A 23,959-nucleotide genomic window follows, 5' to 3' on the forward strand; every position below is an offset into this window, starting at 1 on the left:
TAACGTCATTTAAAGAATACAAAAATTATTTAACTTGATTTTTTTTTTCTTTTGATTTTCTTCTCAATCAAATTAGAGGGAAGAAAATTTACCCAAAAATGAAATCAAAGATAAGATCAAAATTATATATATTTCTATTTATTATTTCTTTATCTAAACAATGAAAAAAAAAACACACCTATTGAGAAGTTTATTTTCTAAAAAAAGTATTTTACAAAATAAAAATACTTGTTTGATGTTTAATTTTAAAAGTAGTTTGTAAAATGAAACAAATCAAATAATAAAGCACGGGAGAAACGTAAAAATTTTGTTACTCAATGGTGCAACTTTTTGTCCTGTCCATAAAATAATTCAAAAGTTAAAAAAAAAAAAAAAAAAACACACACACACACATTCTTTCATTTCAATGTAATCCTCTATTTAATGAGAAAATGACTTGATTTTGTTGGTTTGAATTCAACATTTTATTATTTTTATTTTTATTTTGTTATTTGAAACCTAATTGGTTCTACACTGATTTGAAGTGTATTTATAATTTTATTTTAAAAAATAAGAATATCATTTACAAAATAATAAGAAAGTTATGAGTTAATTAATTTTAAAAAATTTAAGTCAAGACTTTTTTGTATAAGTCAAATATATTATTTGAAGTAAAAGAAGTACTTCAATCCTAAAACATAATTACACAGAAAAACGAAGAGTTTAAGGTTCCTTATAAATAAAATACAACAAGTACAGTTTAACATAAAAGAGACAAAATTGTATTGTGCCTCCCATTTTTTGTGCCATAGCTCCACAAGCAAATAATTTGGATTCTTTCCCATTCCATACATACGGCTTTAACTACAATGCTCTTAAATCCATAACCATGCACTAACTTTCATCTGTCGACCAATTCTTAGCTCACAATATTAATTCCATTAAGATCTTTTTATTTCTTCCATTCTATAGATTTTACATCACTGCCATCCATATTACTAACCAAACTTTTGAAATTTATTTTCCTCTACATGATAGTAGATGTTGTTCCCTTTCACTTGAAACCCTAAATATACTCCTAATCAAGCATAACACGCCTGCCATATTTGGTACACATATTTACATGAGAAAAAATGATTTACTATTTTTTCTTCCTCTTTATTTAGAACACCCAATCCATCATCATTTGGGGATATATAATTTTTGGTTATCAGCCTCTTCAAGATCACTGTCTCCACTACTTCCATTGCTTTCAAAAGAGACTTTAAAGGCCATAATTTATTGTATGATCTGGTCCTACCTGGCTGTTGATTTCTCTGCAATATATTATATGCTTGACTTAGTAGCTGTTTACACAAGCGTGTAAATGTACTTAGACATATTTTGTGAGAAGGAACAAAATATCAATTCTTGCACAGCGAAGATACAAGAATTGTATAAATAAGATCTTAATATATATCAAATTTGACATTTCATTAATCAGATTAAGTTTAATTCGTTTAAATACACAAGTTAATACTTTAAACAAAAATTACACGTACACTTCACACACAAATATACAAGTTTAAAATAATATTTTATTAATTTTTGCATTATTCCATCTAATTATACGTTTCAAACTGTATTAATACAAAATTACTTATATTATGTACAATAACAGAAAAGAAGTTTGATATAAATTTTGTAATTACGATATGTTCTTCAGTATTTTTAATATACATTTAAAGATAAACAATAAGAAAATAATAAATAATTAAAAGTTATAATATTTAATATTGTCAATATATAAAATTGTAAGTTTAAGTAAAAAAAAATTCATATATAAATTTTACCTTATTTTCTTAGTTACACGTTTTAAAAATCACGTTATTTTACGTACATTGTCATATAATGTGTGTAAAACATACCCCTTCCCATGCATTTCCTCTTTGAATCCAAAGAAATAGGCACTCAATTTCCTAACAACTTCCGTCGTTATTTGTCTTGTTTGACGTTCCTTTCTCTTCTTCCAATGTCCTAAACATCCTATATAGACATTTACTTTCTATCGCAATTATAGAGCAGATGCTAATGAATGTTATAAAATAATGCATGTTTTATAAAATATTTTTCATTATTGATTCTATGACGGCTATCCACAAATTTTCATTTTTTTATCCTTGTGCCTACGAAGAAGCAGTCCATAAAACATGAATCGTATCTGGTCCAGATTTAACAAAATGCTAAATAATTGAACACATTTGGTTGGAAGCTAACATGTTATATATCTCAACCATTACAAGTCGGAAAAAATTAAAAGAAAAGGCAACAATATCAGAGTATATATAAAATAACCACAAAAAATCCACATAATCCAGCAGCTTCCATTATTCATGATAACTTATTATAAATGAAACTGGAGGAAATAATGAATTATTGAAAATTCATATGATCTGTATAAAATAAAATGTTGATTCGTAGTATTTTGAATATATAAACCAAATGTCTAAACTCTTTGCGTTTACTTCTTCCCATGCTTCCTTTCTTGATGCCTCTTCCAATTCACCAAGAGTTGGAGAAATTTCATGACCTGCATGTGTATTATATAGTAATAATCTTAGTTCCAAACAAGAAGAACCGCACAAAATAATTGCAGAAAAGAAAGCATATCAACTATGATGGAATCTGAACCTCGTTGGGGTCTCGGAGAGAGTAAATTGCACTGCTTTCTTTCCTAACTGACGAAACCAAAATCCCACAACCTTGATTGCTTTCCCGCAGCACCTATATATAAAACACATTCAATACAATTTCCAAAATTACTAGCATAGTAACTTATCATATCAAACAAAAATTAGAAAATGTTATATATTAGGATCCAATTGTAAGGTATGGAACATCAGCCCTACATTAAATGTATTAAATTTTAATATAAAATTTCTCAGACATTGGATTTTCCAACAACAACACTAAATTTTATGGTGTATTTTTTTCAATATTTTTATTAATTGATATAAAAGCCTTCTACCATGCTTTTTATTTTTTCATCCGCAAATGAGTGGCATCGGTGGTGATGCATTGTAGTATTTGTCCAAAATTAATCAAAAGGATTAGTACATAGTAAACTCGTATGCATGAACTTCAAGACGAGAAAGTGTGGTGGTGAGATGTTAGAATTTAATTGTAAAGTATGTGACTTAAATTCCAAATTTAAAGTATGAAATTTTAATGCAGGATTTATAAAAGATTTTGGATTCTTTGTAATGTAATTTTTGCAAAGTTGTTTTCACAATCTTACACAGCTTAAATTTAATACCTTGAATGCATCTTCATCAGTTTTATCATCTCCAATGTAGATGGGAAACACATCATTCCTATCAGTTAACCCTGCACAATGCCATTTCATGCATTCAATAGTATCATGAAATCCCTTAGTCATAATAAATAATCATAGGAAGAAAAAAAGAGATTCTTATACCTAGAGATTCAATTAAAAATTCAACAGCTTTTCCTTTATTCCAGTCAATCACAGGACGGATTTCTAAAACCTACCACACAAAAAAACATACGGAAAAGATTTATAAATTCGTAACAACAAAAAAAGTTTAAGAATTGTGCAAAGAACAAAGCGTCCATTTTCCATTTAAGGACGCTCTCTCGTGAAAACAACACCTTCCGTCCATGAGTTGAACGTAAACGAGGATAGTTTTTCAAGATGTCATGGACAAGTTGTCCAATCGTTGTCCAATTCTGCAGTTTATTTAAGTGAAAAAAAAAAGAGTCAGAACACGAAATGATCGTGATTAAAAAAAGACATTAACTCATCACCATGGTTGGTGTTGTCAATCCTTACACTTTCTTCTACATTACGGTAATGTACAGAAACACAAAACTTGTGATTTTCAACTTTTGCTCCTTCTATATCTTTAGTAATCTCGACGAGGGTTCTAAAAACCTGGATTAAAACATCTCAATTAATTTCACTTTTTAACAAAATTGAATGGTTCTAGCCAAGTATTAGAGAGAGAGAGAGAGAGAGAGAGTTGGCACCTCATCAATCATAGGTAGGAATTCTCTTGCAGGTTGAAAGAGAGTTATCTCCTTTCCCTAGACACATTCAAATATAGAGACATAGTTAACTTTTGAATTCTTTGATATATATTTATAAATATAGAACGGTGACAAGAATCCATGCTTGCTTCATTATTATTACACACCTGTTGGTCAGAAGACTTGACACAATTTGGGTGAATTTTAGACAAAGTATCACTAACAGGGCCAATAATGTCCATTCCATGACTACCAGCGTAGTAGAGTTCCGTTAGGTTAACTAAATCGAAAACCTGATAAACGCAATGACCACATTTTATTACTTTGCAAATGTGATTAAAAAAAAGGCTATTTGGCTGAAGAACCTTTCAAATTTAATGACCATGAATATGATATACCTTGTCACGACTTCTTCCAGAAATGATTGCTGTGGGGAAATACTTAGCCACACTTCTCACAGTTGTACGCATCTAAACATGATTTTGAGGGGGGAAAAGGGTATTAAACTTAAAACAAAATAAGAATTGAGTTAATTGTAACTAATATATAATATAATCTTGTATCCGTTACTTACAGATTCGGACATAAAGGCACGATCTGGATCATCTACTATTGGCGAAAGAGTGCCATCATAATCTAGAAACATGGCAATCTTCTTATCCTTTGCAAGGTCAATGATTTTTTCAAAAGAGTCTAGTGCCGAAGGATATTCAAGCTAGTAAAAAGAAACACATCAATGACTTAATCTAGAAAATTTTAAGATGTGAGATGAACCATTGTAGTGAATTGAAAAAAAAAAAAAAAAAACCAAAGAATTGATAGCTGAAATTAAGTAGCAAGCATACCATCCACGAAAAATAGTCTTCAAAGTCATAATCAATTGAAGCAACCTGAGCGCTCAAACCTTTAAGAAGCTTCTTCCTTGGAGGGGAAGAAGCCTTCATAGCATCCAACCAACCATTGGACCTGACGTCATCAAGACTCCCTATACTTTTCTTTGAATTGCTTCTTGAGTACTTCCCATGAGAGTGTGGTGAATCTTGCTGGGAATATGCTAGCATATTAGAATGCCTTCCAAGCCTTGACTTGTTAACAGGAACTGGATCAGTACGAACATGAGGGGACTTCAAATCCATTGAACCAAGGTACACTATTTGAGGGGAACAAGCGTATCAAGAAAGGCAAGAAATGATTGTTTGTGATATTATGAGTGTGACTTTGGTCACAAAAAGGGTTGATTTAGGTGCTGCCTATTAGACTTTCGTTTTTAATTTTTCTCTTAACCAACTCTCTTGTCAATGAAAAACCACCGCTTTAACGTTTTCTTGTCAGTGCTACTGTGTGAGCAGTCCATTAAGCACAAGTTTCCCTGAAAGATTAATTGGGAGGAACCAAAACCAAAGTTATATGCAGAGAAAGCAAATCAGGTTTTGTCATGAAATGCAAAGAGAAAAGTTTGGCAAATGAACAATCGACAACCAATAAATAAGAAAATATATACTTTCTCATATATCGCATTGCATTAGTAACAGGGGATGGTATTAATGGTCTAGGTCTTCTGAATAGAGAGTGATTCCTACAGCATCTGCAACCCAGGATAAAATGAAGATAAATTTAACATCTATACACAATTTAATCACCATGCTGACAATTGCAAATGATGGCCTATTATTTAATAACTTCAAAGTGGAATGTACAAAGAAAAATAGGAATTAATGAACATAAAATGAAATGTGAAAATAAAAACCGAAACATGTCGAGCAAAAACTAGAAAACAGTGTTTCAACGAAATGCAAATAATAAAAGTGATGTCCCATTGCACTGGTTAGTTTGTGTCTGAAAGTTTATTGTTCTATTGAGTTTTGAGACAATCCAATTTGGCTATGGATGTTTAATTACTTCCTAGAGCATCTGATTCTACTAGACTGCTATACAAGTCAACATTTAGAAACCACATGTTAATCCAATAGGTAGAGATGATATTGAACAAGCCACTGTCTGCGAGATCAGACAGTGGAATTGACATTTTGACAAAACAGACTAAAATTTCAAGCCTCATTCTACTTTCACTCCATCTTTTTTTCAATGATTATATAGAAAAACAAGGAAAAGATCTTACTTCATTACTAAACTACATACCTACAATTTATTTTACTTTTATATAACCCGTTTAACCTTTCAATGAGGAAGAACATCACCTAGGTAAAATGAATGCTTATAACTAATTCAAAGTATACAAAACGCTTGCAAACATTGAAATAAGATTTTCAGTGCCATAAAAAGAAACACTAATGGATATGTTGTTTTTCTGCAATGTTTCAAAATTGTTTAGCAAATTTTTAGCATGGAATCAATAAATATGTAAGAAGTATCATAATACATGAAAATATATGACTAGAGTTTAAAATAAGCATAGATCTAACGATCCACACACACGAAGTTTCAAACTTGAATACTTATATTATTTAACAACTTTTCATAAAATTTGAGATTAATTAATTTAATTTACTGGTTTAAAAGTTTTTATCAATATTTTCTCACATTATTAACTGGTTTAACTTTATAAAAATCATATAAAAATAAAAATAATAAATATTTTCTCACATTATTTTATTTTAAAAAATATTATATTTTTAAATATAGAAAAATATAAACTTTTGAATAATATACCTATAATATATAAATTATGTATGATGATAAAGATAATATAACATAATTCAATGAAATAAATTAGTAAACTTTATATTTTATAAAAATTTATTAAATAGTTTAAATAATTTAATTATATTTAATATAACTTATTTTATATATACATAAATTTATTGTTTATAGTAATTTGACAAAGAAATGAAATAAAATATTAAAACTTGACAGAGAGGGGTATAAGGTAATGCCCCGTATGGGTCGTAGATGTATACATACACTCATGTTTGTACTCTGCAGTTGAAACTTGAAACTTGGGTGATGGACCTACTCAAGCTTAAAATGGAGAAAGAAAAAGTAGCTGTCAGTCTGTCACTTGTAATCTAGATCCAAAGCACGACGTTCACATTCCAATATATAATATTCATTATAATAAAAATTTTGCTTCATTGACTAGACACTTCAACGGCCAACGTGAACTTAAGTGCATAACCAAACTCCTATAAATCTCCCACCATAAAAGCTGATAAAAGGAGAGTGAAAACTCAACGAAAAAGAAAAGAAAATAAAATAAAATTTATGTTAGACCATCATTATAACGGTTTCTTGTATAAAAAGCATTGCACAACAATAAAATAAAGATTTATTTCACCTTTTTAAAAATTTTATAAAATAAAAAACTCAAATGAATTGCAAGCTTATTATTTATGACTTTAGATCGTGATCAGATTTGCCTATTTTGGTGCACATCAAATTTGCTTTTTAGCTTTTTAGAAGATACTACATAGTTGGCAAGCCATCTGGCCAAGTTTAAGGTCAATGTTAACAAGGTTCTTGGGACGATGACAAATAATAACTTGCGAAAAACTTTAACCTAAATCTGGCATGGAGATCACCCATTAATGGTAGGGTGTTTTTACCTCCTTTGTTTTATTAGACCAAGGCATCTGTCCGAAAGTTCAACATCTTCTGTACCCATCAAAAAAGGGAAAATAAAATAAACTACAACATTTTTTCTTCTTAATTGATTGGCTAATGGTAGATGAGAAATACTTCGCTCTTGACACATGGGTTGTCAAATCATTGCCCATTTGCAATTCATACGGCATCTATAATAAACAAATCCATTTATTTCAGTGAATGATTTAAAACTTTAAATATATGAGGGGTATGGAATGTCATCAAGGAAAAAAAAATAGAAAAAATGAAAATTCAAAGGCAAACGGAGAAACACAGAACAAATCAAAACAAGGCAAAAAGCAACTGTTTCGGTTGAATCCATCAAAAAGCAGAATTTTTCATGCTCTTTAGCCCCAAAAGTCTTGCCTTTTGATATTAGCCTCGCTACTTTACGCATCTCAAACCAATGCAATACAGGTTCAAATAGAAAATAGATAGAAACGATTGCTAAAAGCTCAGTGGAGATGAAATATTAAAAAATAACGATTCGTGGCTATAAGGCCATCATCAGAATATATCATATGAAATTCAAGCTGTACTTGATTTTGGGACACGTCTCACACAATCTCAATGACATCGTAAATTTGGATCCTTTCATGATAAGGGAATAGAGAAGATCGAGAATATACCTGATTTATCAGTTACCGCTCTTTTCTTTAGGCAAAAATTGTATCAACCGGCCTGAACAATATCGAAGCCATCAAACAAAAGAACAAGAAGGGGTGAAAAAACAATTGTTCACAAGCATATTGAGAGACCCCAAAGGGTGGAAAATACAATATGAAAAATCACCTTGAATGAAACTAGAAAACAATGACGAGAAATAAGAGAGAGGAAAAGGAGAACAATCAAGGGGAGGCTTTAGCTATTTATATGTTATAGAATATAAGGAGACTTGCCTATCAAGTTAGTTTTATTCACATTTTGATGATAACCCCGCGATTCTCGCTCTCATATTATTTAAATCAAAATTGCAATTACTCGACTTAAATTTTGTTTTTAATCTTTATAAATGTGATTAAATTTAATCTTCACCCTTTTAAAATATTTTTATTTACTTTGATTCTTATAATTTTTAGATTTAAAAAAAACATTTTCAATACTAATTAGTGCATAACTAGCATGCAATCATGCAATGTCAATGATCATTTTCATGTGGCATGAGATATCACATTATAAAGCTTACAATAAAATAGGCTAATTAGCCCATTTGGGTTAGTGGTGGATAATAAATTTTGACTAGGTTAAAAAGTTAAAGGTCTAATTCAATTTCGTAAAATATATTCGAAATTGGTAGAGTCTAATTTTAAAAAAAATAAAAAATTACCAGTTTAACCTATGTTGGACTTAATCAAATTAAATTTAAAAATTTAGATTTAATTCTTACTCAAAAATCCCATACCTTTATATTTTATTGGACAAGTTTGCAGCTCATTTTGTTAGCTCCATCACATTGTTAGTAAACAATAATAGGAGTTGCTTTCCAAAATTTAGAAAGATAACAACTTTAAAAAATTAAAATCAGATTTAAACATAGTTTAAAAATTAAAAGAAAATTAATCTTAAGTATTTCATTTTTTTTATTAAGAATCTTAGGCTAAGAATATATTGACAATAGGTGTCAATTTTAGACACTTATCTCACTTAATAAATTCTCCTAAAATACTATATTAATCAATTCAATTATTGGTTTAAAAGTTTTTATTAAATAAACTAATTTTACAAAACTTTTATACAAAAATAAAATTAATAAGAACTTTGTTACGATACTTTTTTTTTTTACGGGTATTATATTTTTGAAATATAAAAAAATATCAAAATTTGAATAATATATATATATATATGTTTAAATTATGTAAAATTTAATATATATGACTATAAAGATGATATAAAATAATATAATGGTTTAATTTGTTAATCTTACATTTTATTAAAAATTATTAAATTATATAGGTGTCTAATTTTAATATTAGTGTCAACAAATCCTTACTATGTGTATGTCTAAAAAATGTATCTAGTAAAATAAATTAATCTTTACATGAGAATAAAAAATGTAAATCTAAATTGTATTAATTATATTTGAAAAATTATATGATCACTCAAAAAGATCTCTTTACTTTTTAAAATATTTATGTAACTTATATATTTTAATCATGACTATGGGAGATTGTTGCCCTTACTTATATACATATATACCCATTTATATGTAAAAATACATTATAAAAATGGTATGAAAATTGCATAATCATATTTATGTTTTAAATATGAGTATTATATTAACAATTTATATTATTAATAACATTAACTTTAGAATCAAGATTTATTTTATTACTCATTTTAGTCCTATTTATAAATAAATGATAAAATTGATAAATTAAACAATAAATAAATGAAATAGCTACTTATATAAATAATGAGTGAGTGTTTTATTAATATGAATCTTAAAATAAATAAATATATATACTAAAAATGAGTTTTTATATTTTGAAAAAAAATAGTGATATTAAATTATATTACAATTTTTATTTTTTTTCACTTTATTTTCAATTAATATAATAAATACCGCTCAAAAACTTTGTCTTGATCCAATGACTTTCAGCTCATTAAATTATAGACAATAGAGTAAAATGTTTTCTACTATCCAGTTTTTATAAATGCTAATGTCCCCGGAATAAAAGAAGAGTTCATTTCCTTTCTGAAAAAATTATTACTATTCCTTATAATCTGAAATGAAGTCATTTTATTATATAACGAATTAAAGAAATCTTAAATTCTAAAAATAAGATTAGAGATTAACTTATATTTTTAGGAGTATATGATATTATTAATCTTTTATTTTTTTAAAAAAATTTATTGTGTATTAATTAATTTAAAAGATTATGTTGAAAATATATAATAAATATTTTTTTAGTTTGTAAAGTACACGTGAATTAACTAACAAATTCTAACTTTATTCTTAGTTTCAAGTTTGAATTTTAATAAATATAATGATGTTAAATATTTAAAATAAATTTTCCTATCATGAGGGTATTACTTGAATTGAAAAAATTAACAAATAATTTAAAATAAAAATAATTATTAAAATAACATTTATTTCAAAACAACGAAAAAAAGTATCTCTTTTGCTTGTTTTTTTCAACGACCGCAACTGAAATATTAGTCAAAAAATATCATTGACATGTCAATCATCATATTTTGGAAACACGTATTATATAGATATCGTTTAAAAAGTTCTAAAATATTTTGTTAAATAGTTGTATTTATTTTAAAATAAAACTTATATATTTATGTTATTTATTATAATATTTATTGAAAATTTTATACTCTTATTTTTATAACTAATTTTTTCAAAATATTCGATAACATTTCTCTTTTTCTAGGTACATTTAGTTTTATTTATTTATTTATTTATTTAATGATATATTTTTAATTATACATAGTGCACTGAAAATATTTTTTGGCAACTTATATAAAACAAAATATTGGTGGAAACAAACAATATATTCATGATTAAAATAATAACAATTACATATTTTAAAATGACAGCAACGCAGATTCCATTTCATGTATTGAATTAAAATTATATAGTTTTGAATTTTAATATCAATTTACATTTTAAAAAATTATAACTTACTTAAAGTCATAATTTTATATTTAAAGTATATAAAAATAGAATATATATATATATATATATATATATATATATATATATATATAAACTGCACTTAAATATTAAAAGGCATATTTATTGAGAATATCATCCAGAAAATTGATTTTAGAAAAGACTTATAATAAATTTAGATAGAGTTTTATCAAAGATATTATTCAAAAAATTAATTTTAAATTTGAATTGACTTAACTTATTTATTAATATATTTCTTCCCTTTTCATGTCCATTATTTGAAATAACAGTAAAACTAAAAAAATTTAGTCTTAATAGGAGTATTAGACAGGGTGATCTCATCACCTCTTATATTTTTGTTCTCTGCATTAAAAGATTAGTTCATTTAATCCAAAATAAAATTATTAATGGGGACTTGACTCTCTTCTCTTTTAATAATGAGAGGCCTAAAATTTTTCACATATTTTCTACTAATGATATAATTTTAATTGCTAAAGTGGATAGGCATAATACTGAGATGATTAATTCTACTCTAAGTAGTTTTGCTCTGCCTCTGATTTGTTTATAAATAAGGATAAATCTTCATTTTTCTTTTATAAAAATTGTGATTTTGTTTTATCCTAAGACATTAGCCTTAGATTAAGAGTTAGACATTTATTCCAGTTTGGTAAGTACCTAGGTATTCCTATTAGCCACCTCAATCATCCTAAGCAAGATTATGTTTTTTTAATTGATAAGATTAAGAAAAAGTACTCTTTTTGGAAAATGAATTATTTATCTATAGTTAGTAAGATCACTCTTGTTCTATCTTGTATTATGAGTATTCTTTCCTATTTTATGCAATCCATGCTCATCCCCAAATTTATGTGTAATAAAATTGATAATATTTGCAAAAAGTTTAGTTGGGGGTCCCTTTGTGATAAAAAAAAATGTCATTTAATTGGTTGGTACAAAATCTATAAACCTAAGAATGAGGGGAGGTCTAGCGTTAGGGAGACTCACCAAATGAATTAAGCTTCTATTATGAAATTATGTTGGAGGCTCATCGCCTCCCCCAATAATCTATGGGTTAGGTCATTTGTAGTAAATACAAAAAAAATTCTTAGAAAGAACCCTAATTCTAATAATTATCAGAATTGTTCTCATCTCTGGAGAAGCATGTTGTCTATTTGGTAGTCTTTCTCTAATGGGCTTGGTTCAATCCTAGGTGATGGTTGACCATTAGATTTTGGGAGGACAACTCGGTTCATGCCCAACTAAGTCGTACTCACTCTGCCTTGCAACTTGTATCTGAGATCAAGTTGAATGAGTCAATGGCTACGTTATCTCATAATAGTTATTGGAATTGGTCTTGAATTAAGACCTTGCTTTTTGAATCTATATGTGTCTCAATTGCTCAAATTAATCTCCTTGTTTTAGTAGGGGGCAAGACCTAGTTTTTTGAAAATTTACTGGTAATGGAATATTCTCTACTAAATTTGCTTACGAACTTATCTCCCTCCTTGATTAGAATCAACTTTTGTGTCACAATCTCTTTAACCTTGTTTGGAGTTGGATAGGTCCCCCTAAAATCAATATTTTCTTAAGGAAAATAGCCTATAGAAGACTCCTTACAAATAATGAAAGGTATAATCGTGGAATGACAAATTCTTCTATTTGTTCCAAGTGTAAAGAAGCTGCTAAAAATTTAATTCATGTCCTTAGGAACTACTAGTTTGCTAGACAAATTTGGAACCAACTAATCCTTCCTAAAAGTTAGTCATCATTTTTAGTAAAAGGTTAACTAATTGGTTAGAATATAATTTGTCCAAATATAGCTTTCCTCTGTATTCTCATTGGAATTTATTGTTTGAAATTTGTGGAATAAAAGGAATAATGAAATTTTTCATAACTCTTCCCTTAATAGTGAGTCTCTATTTCATAAAATAAAATATAATTTGATTATCTCATTTTCTGTGGCAGGTCTAATAAGAAGGTGGGGAACTCGATGGCTAGGGGCTAAGAGCTTAACCAAATGCCCACCTCTTATGAACTTGCAGTTTAAGTTAAATATTGATTAATCTACTTCCCAAGTAACTAAAACTGCTAGGTGTACTGGAGAACTCATTAAGTATAATCATGGCAAGCTCGCTACTAGTTTTTATAGAGTCGTGGACCTATGCTCCCCCCATGCTATATAGCTTTGGAGAGTTTACTAGGAGCTAAAGCTTGTAATTTTTAAAAAGATCCAACTAATATGTATTGAACGTGATTCTAAAGAGACTATCTCTTTAATTGTTAATCACTAGAGCTGTAATTATCCTCTTTTCTTTATAATTAGTGAGATTAGAAGGTTGTTGAGAGGAAATAAGTTTGTTAACTTTAGCAACATTCCTAGAGAAACTAATTAGAGTGTAAAGAGTGTAAGTTGCCTTTTTTTTTTTTCTTCTTTTGATGAGACACATCCTTTTTTATTGTCTTTCTTAATATTGGATTTCTTAAGTATTTGAGTACCTAGATTTTTAATCTAGGTCTCTCTTTGTTTTTAGACTTTTAACTCTGTTTAATAGGAAAAAAAATATCATTATTATATATAATGTACAATTAACTTAAATAATACTATTAAATATTATATATTTATTAGTCATATGACTTTTTATATTAAAAATTTATTATGTGTGTGCTTGTTCACTCAGAAGTAAAATATTTTTATTTATATTTAAAACAATTTAAAATAAAATTTATTTTAATATTTAAGCTAAAAGGAATACATATAATTAAATTTTAATACTTAAGAGATTAATTATAAAACTCTTAATAGTTAATTCAATAATTATTGACTTTTTGCTAAAAAAAATTACAATATAAACACCACGGGAATGGTGAAAAAATTCATATTTTACAGTATATTTTGAAGTTTTTGACAGGTCATTCAATAATGGTTAGCTCTAAATCTTCCTAAAAGATTGACAATATTATAATAGTTGTTTAAATAAAACGGTAAGTAAATTCTTATATTAATACTTAAATGTTAATGTGTTATAAATACTATATTTTAAGCAAACTAAATCATTTTTTCATTTAAATTTAACAAATGACTTCTATATTTTAGGATGAAAATACAGAAAAAAATTCTATTATTGATAAAAATCTTAAATAAATATTTATTTAACCAACTAATTAATTAAATGTGTTTTTGGATAATTTTTTTGTTTATTACATTAAAAAAATAATAATTCTATTTGTTTTTGTTGAACACATTTTAAAACTTTGGCTTATAATTAATTATTATTACTTTTACAAAAGAAATAGCTTATTGTATGTTTGAATTGGATTACTTTTATTGATCATGTAAAAAAGAAAACTAAAAATAAATTATTATCCATTATTGTTTGGTAAATTTTGAAAAATCAATTTATAACTTATCTTTTTAAAAAAGATATAGGTTTTTAAGATTAAAAAAAATGTTGAATCTTATTATAAAAAATTATCAGCTTATTTTATAGTTATTTTTTCTTTTCCTATTTTAACATTAGTAATTTATCCTTTTGAATATAAAATCAACTATACTACACGTAACTTTATATTATATTTTGTAATTTTACCCTAAAATAAGTTATTATTTTATACAAGTCAAGCAAAATAGATTATTTTAAAATCATTTTTTATTTGGAATATATATCTAAACATACAAATTAATTATATATTTAATCATCACAATAATTGAACATAGATATAATTAGTTATAAAATAATATAATTTTTCAGATAATTTAAACACACTTATTTAAGATAAAATAGTTTGGAGCTTATAATTAATTATTTTTAATGCAAAATCAACTATTACACATAGTTTTATATCAATTTTATAATTTCATTTAAAAATTATTATTTTATACAATTCAAATACATGTCATAAATTATTTTAGAATAAATTTTCACTTAATATATTAAAACATAAAATTTATTTTATATAATATATTTTTCAACTAATCTCAATATTTCTGCAAACAAATTGTATATAGCATATCAATTTTTCCAACAATAATTAAGATTGCTTAGTACTAACTATTTGATTCGATAAAAATATCTAAAAGAAAGAGCAATTAAAACTTACCTATTATAAATTACATGACATTGTTGATGATAATAATTTTTATATTTTAAGCATAATTGATGGACCACAAAATAGTGTAAAAACTCAGAAGATATTAACAAAACAATTGACAACGTTACCTATATTTTGTGATATACAATTTTTATAATTCATATGACGTAATATTAAATTAAGATTAAAATTAAAACATTTTGAAATCACAATTATCAAATCGGATGAGAAATAGGAAAATTTTATTAAAAAATATAATTTATAATAAAATATTTAATAAACTACTTCGATGTAATTACTTTATTATGTTTTATTTTAAATCATAGCCTCACTCAAAGAGTGGATGATTTGTACTATATATTTTAAGACAAAATATGTGTATTATCTTAAAATTAATCATTTATAATAAATTAGATGTTAATCAAAATGTATTTATTTTTACCTATTTTAAATATTTTAAACTACATTTTTTTACCTAATGTTTGAATAAGAATTTATACATAACATTTTTATTAAAAATAGATAATATCACTGAATTTAACTGGTTAGTAATATTAAATATTATTACTTTTAATAAAAAAATTATTATTTATTAATTTCTTATAATGTACCTTCAAATACATATTAAAAAAAATTAAACTATATTACTTTTATATTTACACTAACTTGTACAACACATGAATATTATATCTTGTATAGAACTATAAATAAGTTTATTTATGAAAATTTTTTACACATCTAGGTAATGATAGTCATGAATAAAATTTTATTAATATATATATATAATCTTGATCCATAAGGAGAGGCGGAGGAGAAGGGGTAATGGCAGCAGATGGTGATATTAGCAGGGGTGTATTTTAGTTTAGTTTAACTTTTTACATACCTAATCGTACTAATTGACTAGAAAATTAATATATGTTGGTTTAATTTTGTTTAAATATTATGTTAAAACTGAATTGAATAAAATTAATATTTTGTAATTTAGTTTTGATATATATTTTATTTTTAAAAAAATTAATGACGCTTAATTTAACTTTTAATTTGGACTAAAGAGTAGATTAAAAATTAAAGTGAATATAATAAAAGGTGTTAAATTTGTTGATAGAAAATAGAAAGAAATAATATTCACTTAAAAAATGTGAAAGTTTAGAGTAGATGAAAGTGGTATACCATGTAATACAATACTATAATAAAATTAAAAAATTGTAATATAAATATTTTATAAGTGCAGTTTAGTCTAGTTTATTTTTAATAATTGGAGCTTAAAATAAAATCAAACTTTAATATAAAATTATTTTTCCTATTTAATTAAATTTTCAATTTAGTCAATTTCCTTTTTCTTAAAATGACAATAAAAATAATGACTGCTCATATGAAATGAAGGTAAGAATTATTTTTAAAAAAATAATGATCAATGTTTTACATATGTTTCAAGGCACATATATAATAAGAATTCATATGTAATAAATTTTTTTAATAAAAATTACATAATATTATTAAATTTAATATATTAGTAGCTTTAAATATTATAATTTTTAATAAAAATTTATTATTTTTTAGTTTTTTATAATATGTTCTTAAATATATCTTGAGAAAATTTAAAAGAGAAAACTTTGCTGCTTATAGTAATTTTATTCAGCTATTGTTTTTCATAAAAATGAATTGTGCTTTAAATAAAAAAAATATAGATTAAAATAATTGAATAGCAATTAAGAATTTAGAAAAGCTAAATGTTAGTTGTATTTTAATTTCATAAAATTTAGTTTTTCAAACTGTATTTCAAAATCTAAATAAAAAATTGAATTCAAAATCGAACTCTAATTTCAAACGCCAATTTTTTTTTCACGTCAATGACATATTTAGATTATTTGACGGATTTTGTAGCTATATCATTGTTATCAAGGTTACAGTGCCTAAGAAAAAATTGGATACCATGTTAATGAACAAAAATATATTTTAATTTTAAAAATCATAGGCATTGAATTTAGTCTTTAATTTTATTAAAATTTCATTTTTTAATATTTTAATAAATATTTATTTTAATTATTTTACTATTATTATATATAAAAATAATTAAAATAAATACTATTTTTTAAAGTAAAATATTAAAGAGAATTTTTAATAAAATTTTAGATTAGCATAATCGACGTTTATAATTTAAGGAATTAAAATAGTATTTATTTTTATATGTATTGTTTAATTCTTTTTAGATTTTATTTTTTTATATGAAATAATTTTATTTAAATTGAAAATATTTATAATTAAAATTTTAATAAACATTTTAAATTCAAATATTTATCTAATAATATTATATTGGTGGATTAATTGTTTTTTATTTTTATAAAAAGTTATAAATGCGAGGCACGAACCCTTTTAAGTTATTTTTAATTTTTATAAAAAAGTACAATTAATGTTTAATTATTACAGGCATCAGTGCATGTGTTTATTACTCCAGCTTAAGGGAAAAACACGTGTAACAAGGTTTTAGAAGGCCCACTCCTTAACGGAAGTGGTTCTCACTAAAAACAAAATGAAGATGTGGCTATGTGTCAGTCTGGGCCCACAGCCCGAGGGTGAGGACGAATAGTATTTGTGGTGAATTTGTTTAATTATATATATATAATATGCAATTAAAAATAAATAAATAAAATTATTTAAATGTTTTCATTAAAAATATAATAATAATGTATTAAATCATGTAATATTTTATCATTTTAGTAAAATGACAAAAATACATAATAATAAATTTTTTAATATATTTAATGACACATAATAAAAATTTATTTATAAATTAAAAAAATCATAGAATATCACATAATTAAATAAATTGATAATATTTAATATTACACATTTTAATAAAAAAAATATAATAAATAATACTCAATTTTACTCTTAATGTGTTTTTCACATGACAACATGGATCCTTGAAATTGTCCGATTACGCTTATGGCATTTGAAATACGAATGTGGAAAATTTGAAAGAAAAAGGAAGTGAGAAGCAGAAAGAGATTGAGTAATTGAGTTAGAGGGGAGAGTGAGAAACTAATTAACTATATAATACTGAATTCCATACACCATACTCTATTACCCATAGATCTGTTGTCTGGCTTTGTATGCACAGATGAACATGGTGGTCCGAGTTTGTTGCCTGCGAATATAGTGTCACCTTAAAGAAACTGCTTTATATAGGGTCCCTCCATAGTCTCCTACTTTGGCGGTATTACATTTTTTTGCTATATCTAATATGTGCAACTGCATTTCCAAGCTCATAAGAGTACCCTTTGGGACCCTCCTACCAATTCATTCACCCTTTATTTTCTTATCACTGAAACAAAGACAGACCAGCTTTCTGTCTTTTATGCTCACTACGGACAAATTAAATGCAATCAATTATTTGAACATGATATCGTTCATGCGCCCAACCACTTCCATGTTTGTCTTTAAGGGATTCATGGATCGGGTTAGGTTGGATTTTGTAAAAATAAAATTCAATCCAAAATGATTTACAATATACTATAGTTGAGTTTAATCTATTTTCTGCATTTTTTTAGTTTTTAACCAGAATTCCCAGCCTAACTGAAAACAGGTTGGATTGTAAGAAAATAAACGCATTCAGCTGAAAAAAAATGTTTGCCAATGGTATTCCTACACAATAAATAACCGATGATAAACTTTCTAATGCTAAGATTTAGGGAGCAGATATAAATTTCTTTCGCCAATATCTGGAGCTGGTATAAATGAATAACCAATTATATTAACAATTAGTATTATCGGAATATGTCGGCAAAAGGCTTAAAACAGTCTACATGTTTTGCATGGAAAAATAATAATAATAGAAGAAGTAACAATAACATGAAGAATCTTCCCCTAGTTTAAGCAGGGTAAATAATAAAAATCCAAGAGAGTGTACAAACCATTAGCATCACACCAAGTTGACAAGTAGAGGAGTAAGTGTGCGTTTAGTTTCATATTTAGTTGGTTATAAATCTACGTTTAGTTTAATCATTAAAATATTTTAAAAGTATGTTCAAACACAATTCTAAATATGCTTATAAGCGGTGGTTGCCGGTGAGTTGGTGACTAGTGGTAAGAGAAAACAGAAGCATTGGCAAGGCAATAAACAAGGGCCATTGAGGGAGGGATAGGGTGTTATATAAACAAGGACCCTAAAACTAAAGTTTTGGTAGGTTTAGGTTTTAAATTTAAATGATTGAAAATTACTATAATATGTAATATTATATATTTTTATTTTGTTTGTTATATATATTTGCATCATAAAAAATATACAAAAAATGTTAACACTGCCAAAAAAAAAATCATCAATACTAATACACAAAAAATTATCAAGTGTTAAGTTATTCTTTCTTAGTATAATCTTGGTCTAACATTTATGTATTGATGGTATATTAATATTCTTGACTAATAAAATTATTTGTTTACATTTTTATGAATTTTTGTTTTGAAGTCTCTGTTATTAATTTGACCTACTAAAAGGTTGAGAAATTAAAAACAACAACTTACTAACATATAGGGGCTTAAAAAATTTGTTTGGAAAGACTAAAATTAAAAAGTCATTAAAAGGTAGGAGCTGAAGATATATTTAAGCTATACCTTAATTAAAAAAATAAAAATTTAATTTAATATATGACTAACACCGGATAATCATTTCGATACAAAAAATTATTTTCAAAAGACTTAATTTTGAAAAACATAAAAAGGAATATTAAAGTGGGAATCATAAATTTTTTAAGAACTAAAATATATATATATATATATATATATATATATATATATATATATATAACCTAACTTGTAAGACTACGGCTAACCCTAACAAAACGTTCCCTGGGGTATATCATTAACCCCTTAAAACGTCTTGCTCTAGAAGGGTGTAGGTTTTACATTTGCTACCATTACCACCTAGCTTTCAGATCTTTGAAAAAAAACACCTTGACCAGCAAAAAAAATCGTTGATACAAGATGATATTTTCAAATTCTCTCTTAACCTTTGCCTATGCCTGTAATTGTGCTTTCACTATCGATAGGCCATTCATCTTTGCTGGAATTTTTTATAATTTTAGACTTTATTTGGTACAATTAGTTGAAAAATTATAGTTGATAAACTTAGTTAAAAGCTTAAAATATATGACGATTGAACAAGAATTATTTGATGTTCAATGACTTAAAAAAAGTTAAGATTATTTTTATAAATATAAATTGTCTAAGAAGATAAGTATAAAAAAATTATATTAAAAAATAGCTTCTAATAAATTGTATACAATTTGAAGTAAGTTTTGATAAGTTAATTTTTAAAGATTATAATTTTTTATTATTTTTTGTAAAATAATTCTTTCAGCTTATTAACATAGAAAAAATAAATTATAAACTCAAATAAACTATAAATTTAAGTTACTAAACACTCTCTTCTGCTTGGCACATTAATTGTAGCTTGGAAATCTCCTCCTTGTGGGTGGACCGACATCAATGTCGATGGGCCTTTTTTTCTTCACCAAAATAAAGCAACTTATTGGGTTGGTTAAGATTCTTTTTATTGGGTCTATGACTTCTTGAAAATTTCTTTCTCACCTTGTTTTTAAAATATATCATTCTTTCTTTTATTTTTCAAAAATAATTTTTTAAATGTATTAATCACTTCTTTTTTAAAAAGGTAACACCAAAAACAATTAATTATAATTAAAGAATAATACTAATAGTATTCATGATCTTGCATACAATTTTTGTCCTTTATTTTTTTAGCTTACAATATTTTTCTAATGATACTAAAAGAATAATTGTTGAGCTTATAGTTTATTAGTATTATATTTATCATCGATATTCTAATGACATTGTTTATTTGTTATCACCTTTAATATTTTACTATTTAGTTTGACTATTTAGTTATGCTATTTATTTCTAATAAATTATTTGATCCTTAAAAAAAACAATAACTCAAAACGAACTACAAAATCTAAAATTATAATTACATAAAGATATGCTTTTGTCTATAAAATAAAAAATCTAAAAAATATAAAGATATATATGCCATTCTATATCTATTAACTAGTTCAGCAATTAATATTATAAATGTTTTTCATTTAATAATTTTTAATAAAATAATTAGTTTTTTAATTTTCAATAAATTTATCAACTATTTTATCAAATATTATTTATTTATTTTACTCATTTTCTTATCCATCTGAATAAAGATAATTTTTTAGTTAATTTTTCTTATGTTCTTACTTATTCAAATAATATATCTTTTTTATTTTATTTTTATTCCATTTTTCAGTCAATTATTTTTATTTTATTTCTTTATTCGATCTCTCATCTAAACATATTAAAAAAAGAGAAATATGGAACTTCGAATAGAGCTAAACATGTAATTTCGTTTTTAATTAATATTTTTAAATTTCAATTACAATAACTATTTATAATGTTTTTAATTTAAATATATTTAAAACATAAAATTATCCATAGTTATTTTATTTGTATAAATAAGTATATTTTATTTTATCATATAATATTATATTTAATTTTTTTTATTTTATTGATTAAAATATTATTAAAATAATAAAATAATATAAATACTAACTATACCACTCATATTATAGATATAAAAGTTAATTTGATAAAAAAAACTATTTACTTTTTGTATATTTTTAATCAGGAAAGTAAATAAAAATTATTTTTATTTTTCATTACTTTCATACTTATTTTACATTAAATAACTTAAAATATTATCCATTTTATATATTGTACTATCTTAATTATTTTCTCTTAAACCTTTTACAAATAATTATAGTAGATGTTTCTAAGGTTCCTCTGAGTACGGCACTTACAGATGGCATCTACTCATGTCATGGTTGTTCACTTCCTCGATTCAATTCTCATTACAAGGTTACTGTTATTTGTTATTGACTTGGAACTTTTTTTATTTTATAAAAAGAAAAAAAAATTAAGTAAAAATAGCAAATATTTTTCTTATTTTTATAATGTAATTTTTCATTTAATTTCTATTCAATTAAATAAAATACATCATCATTCATATTTTTTTCATTCAAATAAATTAATGATATATAATGGACAAAGAATTTCTTTTGATCATAAGACAAAATGCAAATCATAATTTAATATAATTTAAATACATTGAATTCAACTAGAAATTATTGTATCAGTTAGAATAATTAATGTTAAATAATCATTAATATAAAATTATATTTATGATATATTATAATTTATCCACTATATAAAAATGTTTACACTAAAAGTGTAACACAAATAAACTAGAGTTAACAATTCAAACTATTAAACTTAATTAACTTAAGTTGGATCATGTTGAGTGACGAATTAATGTAAATTAGGTTAAAAAAGATCGAGTTTAAATGATTGTCCAAATTCAACTCATTAGTATTTTTAATTTTTTTTATCATGCATACTATTTTGTATTATTCATTGTCTTTTTTTAAAAAAAAAATATGCATTGTTCATAATTTTTTTCTCTTAAATCTTTGATTTTACTTTCTAAGATTGTAAGTGACCCTAAAATGATGAATTATATTATATTGACACTTTAGTATTTTTAACAATAACTTTTAACATTATTTCTATTATTATGTTACTTTTTAAGACTAGTTTTATTTGTTAGGCTCTATTTGGATTTAATAATTTTATCTAATTCTTATATTTTAATATTTTTTTATCTTTATTCATTATTTTGACCATAACTTTTTTATGTAGATAGAGTTTTTTAATGATTCTTGTTATATATATAAAGTTCTGAGCTAAAAGTTACGAACATTTAAAGTTAGTCTCTAAATGTTATTATGAGAATTACAAGAATTAAGTGTTAATTAGTAGTTTGTTATTAGAATTTGGTCCTAATTAGACTTTGTGAATTGTGACTCACTTTACTTTCTAAATCTATTAGCTTAAGTTTAGTTTAGGGTTAACCTCTATATAAAGACAGAAATTTAGATGAATTAAAGATTTTTTTTACTTTTTTCCTTTTTATATCCTTGTTTTTTTTTTTATATTTGAAGTTAATTTGAGTTCTTTCTTCTTCTTCTTCTTCTTCTTCTTCTTTTTTTTACATTTATTTTAGCCATTACATGATAATTTTCCTTAAACTTATGTTTGTGTTTACAATTATCATAGGATAGTAATTTCATAGATCAATCTAAGATTTCAATCTTACAAAATGATGAAATATCATTTTTTATTTTAATCTAATTCAAAATCTTATTTCTTATCTTCTCAATTATGTCATATATACTTTTAATTTGTTCTCAAACTATGACAATATGAACCAGGAAAATTTGTGCATATTAAATTCATTATTCATGTAATCTTGACTTTCCAAATCTAGTAATATGGTTTTAACTTTTCAAATTGAATTGAGAAGAACTATATCAAATTGATAAGAGATGTATTTTTAACAATCATTCAAGAAATTCAATTTAAAGATGTGTGTTCTTAAATTTAAATTTATGAATTAAATTAAGATTTATTTTAAAATTAACAAAATATTTTGAGAAAATATTATAAGTCAATTACTTTTAATTTATTAGTTTTCTTTATATTTTAATTTATTGATTATATTTTTGTTTGCATTTAAAGTCTATTCAATTTTCTTTATTTTGT

General features: G+C 24.8%; 1 protein-coding gene across 1 annotated transcript; it reads right to left on the reverse strand.

Annotated features, from left to right (window-relative positions):
• Positions 1-2,479: 2,479 nt before the first annotated feature.
• On the reverse strand, positions 2,480-5,144 carry LOC113850071 (probable trehalose-phosphate phosphatase F). Its single transcript, XM_027480406.1, has 11 exons — positions 4,854-5,144; positions 4,583-4,723; positions 4,407-4,478; positions 4,176-4,301; positions 4,009-4,065; positions 3,812-3,913; positions 3,631-3,708; positions 3,437-3,506; positions 3,275-3,345; positions 2,650-2,742; positions 2,480-2,548 (listed from the first exon to the last, which is right to left on the reverse strand). The coding sequence occupies exons 1-11, from the start codon at positions 5,142-5,144 to the stop codon at positions 2,480-2,482; spliced, it is 1,170 nt and encodes a 389-aa protein (XP_027336207.1).
• Between the last annotated feature and the right edge of the window lie 18,815 nt (positions 5,145-23,959).

Source organism: Abrus precatorius, unplaced genomic scaffold, assembly GCF_003935025.1.
Source record: "Abrus precatorius isolate BTA unplaced genomic scaffold, Abrus_2018 Scaffold9, whole genome shotgun sequence".
Lineage (NCBI taxonomy): Eukaryota > Viridiplantae > Streptophyta > Magnoliopsida > Fabales > Fabaceae > Abrus > Abrus precatorius.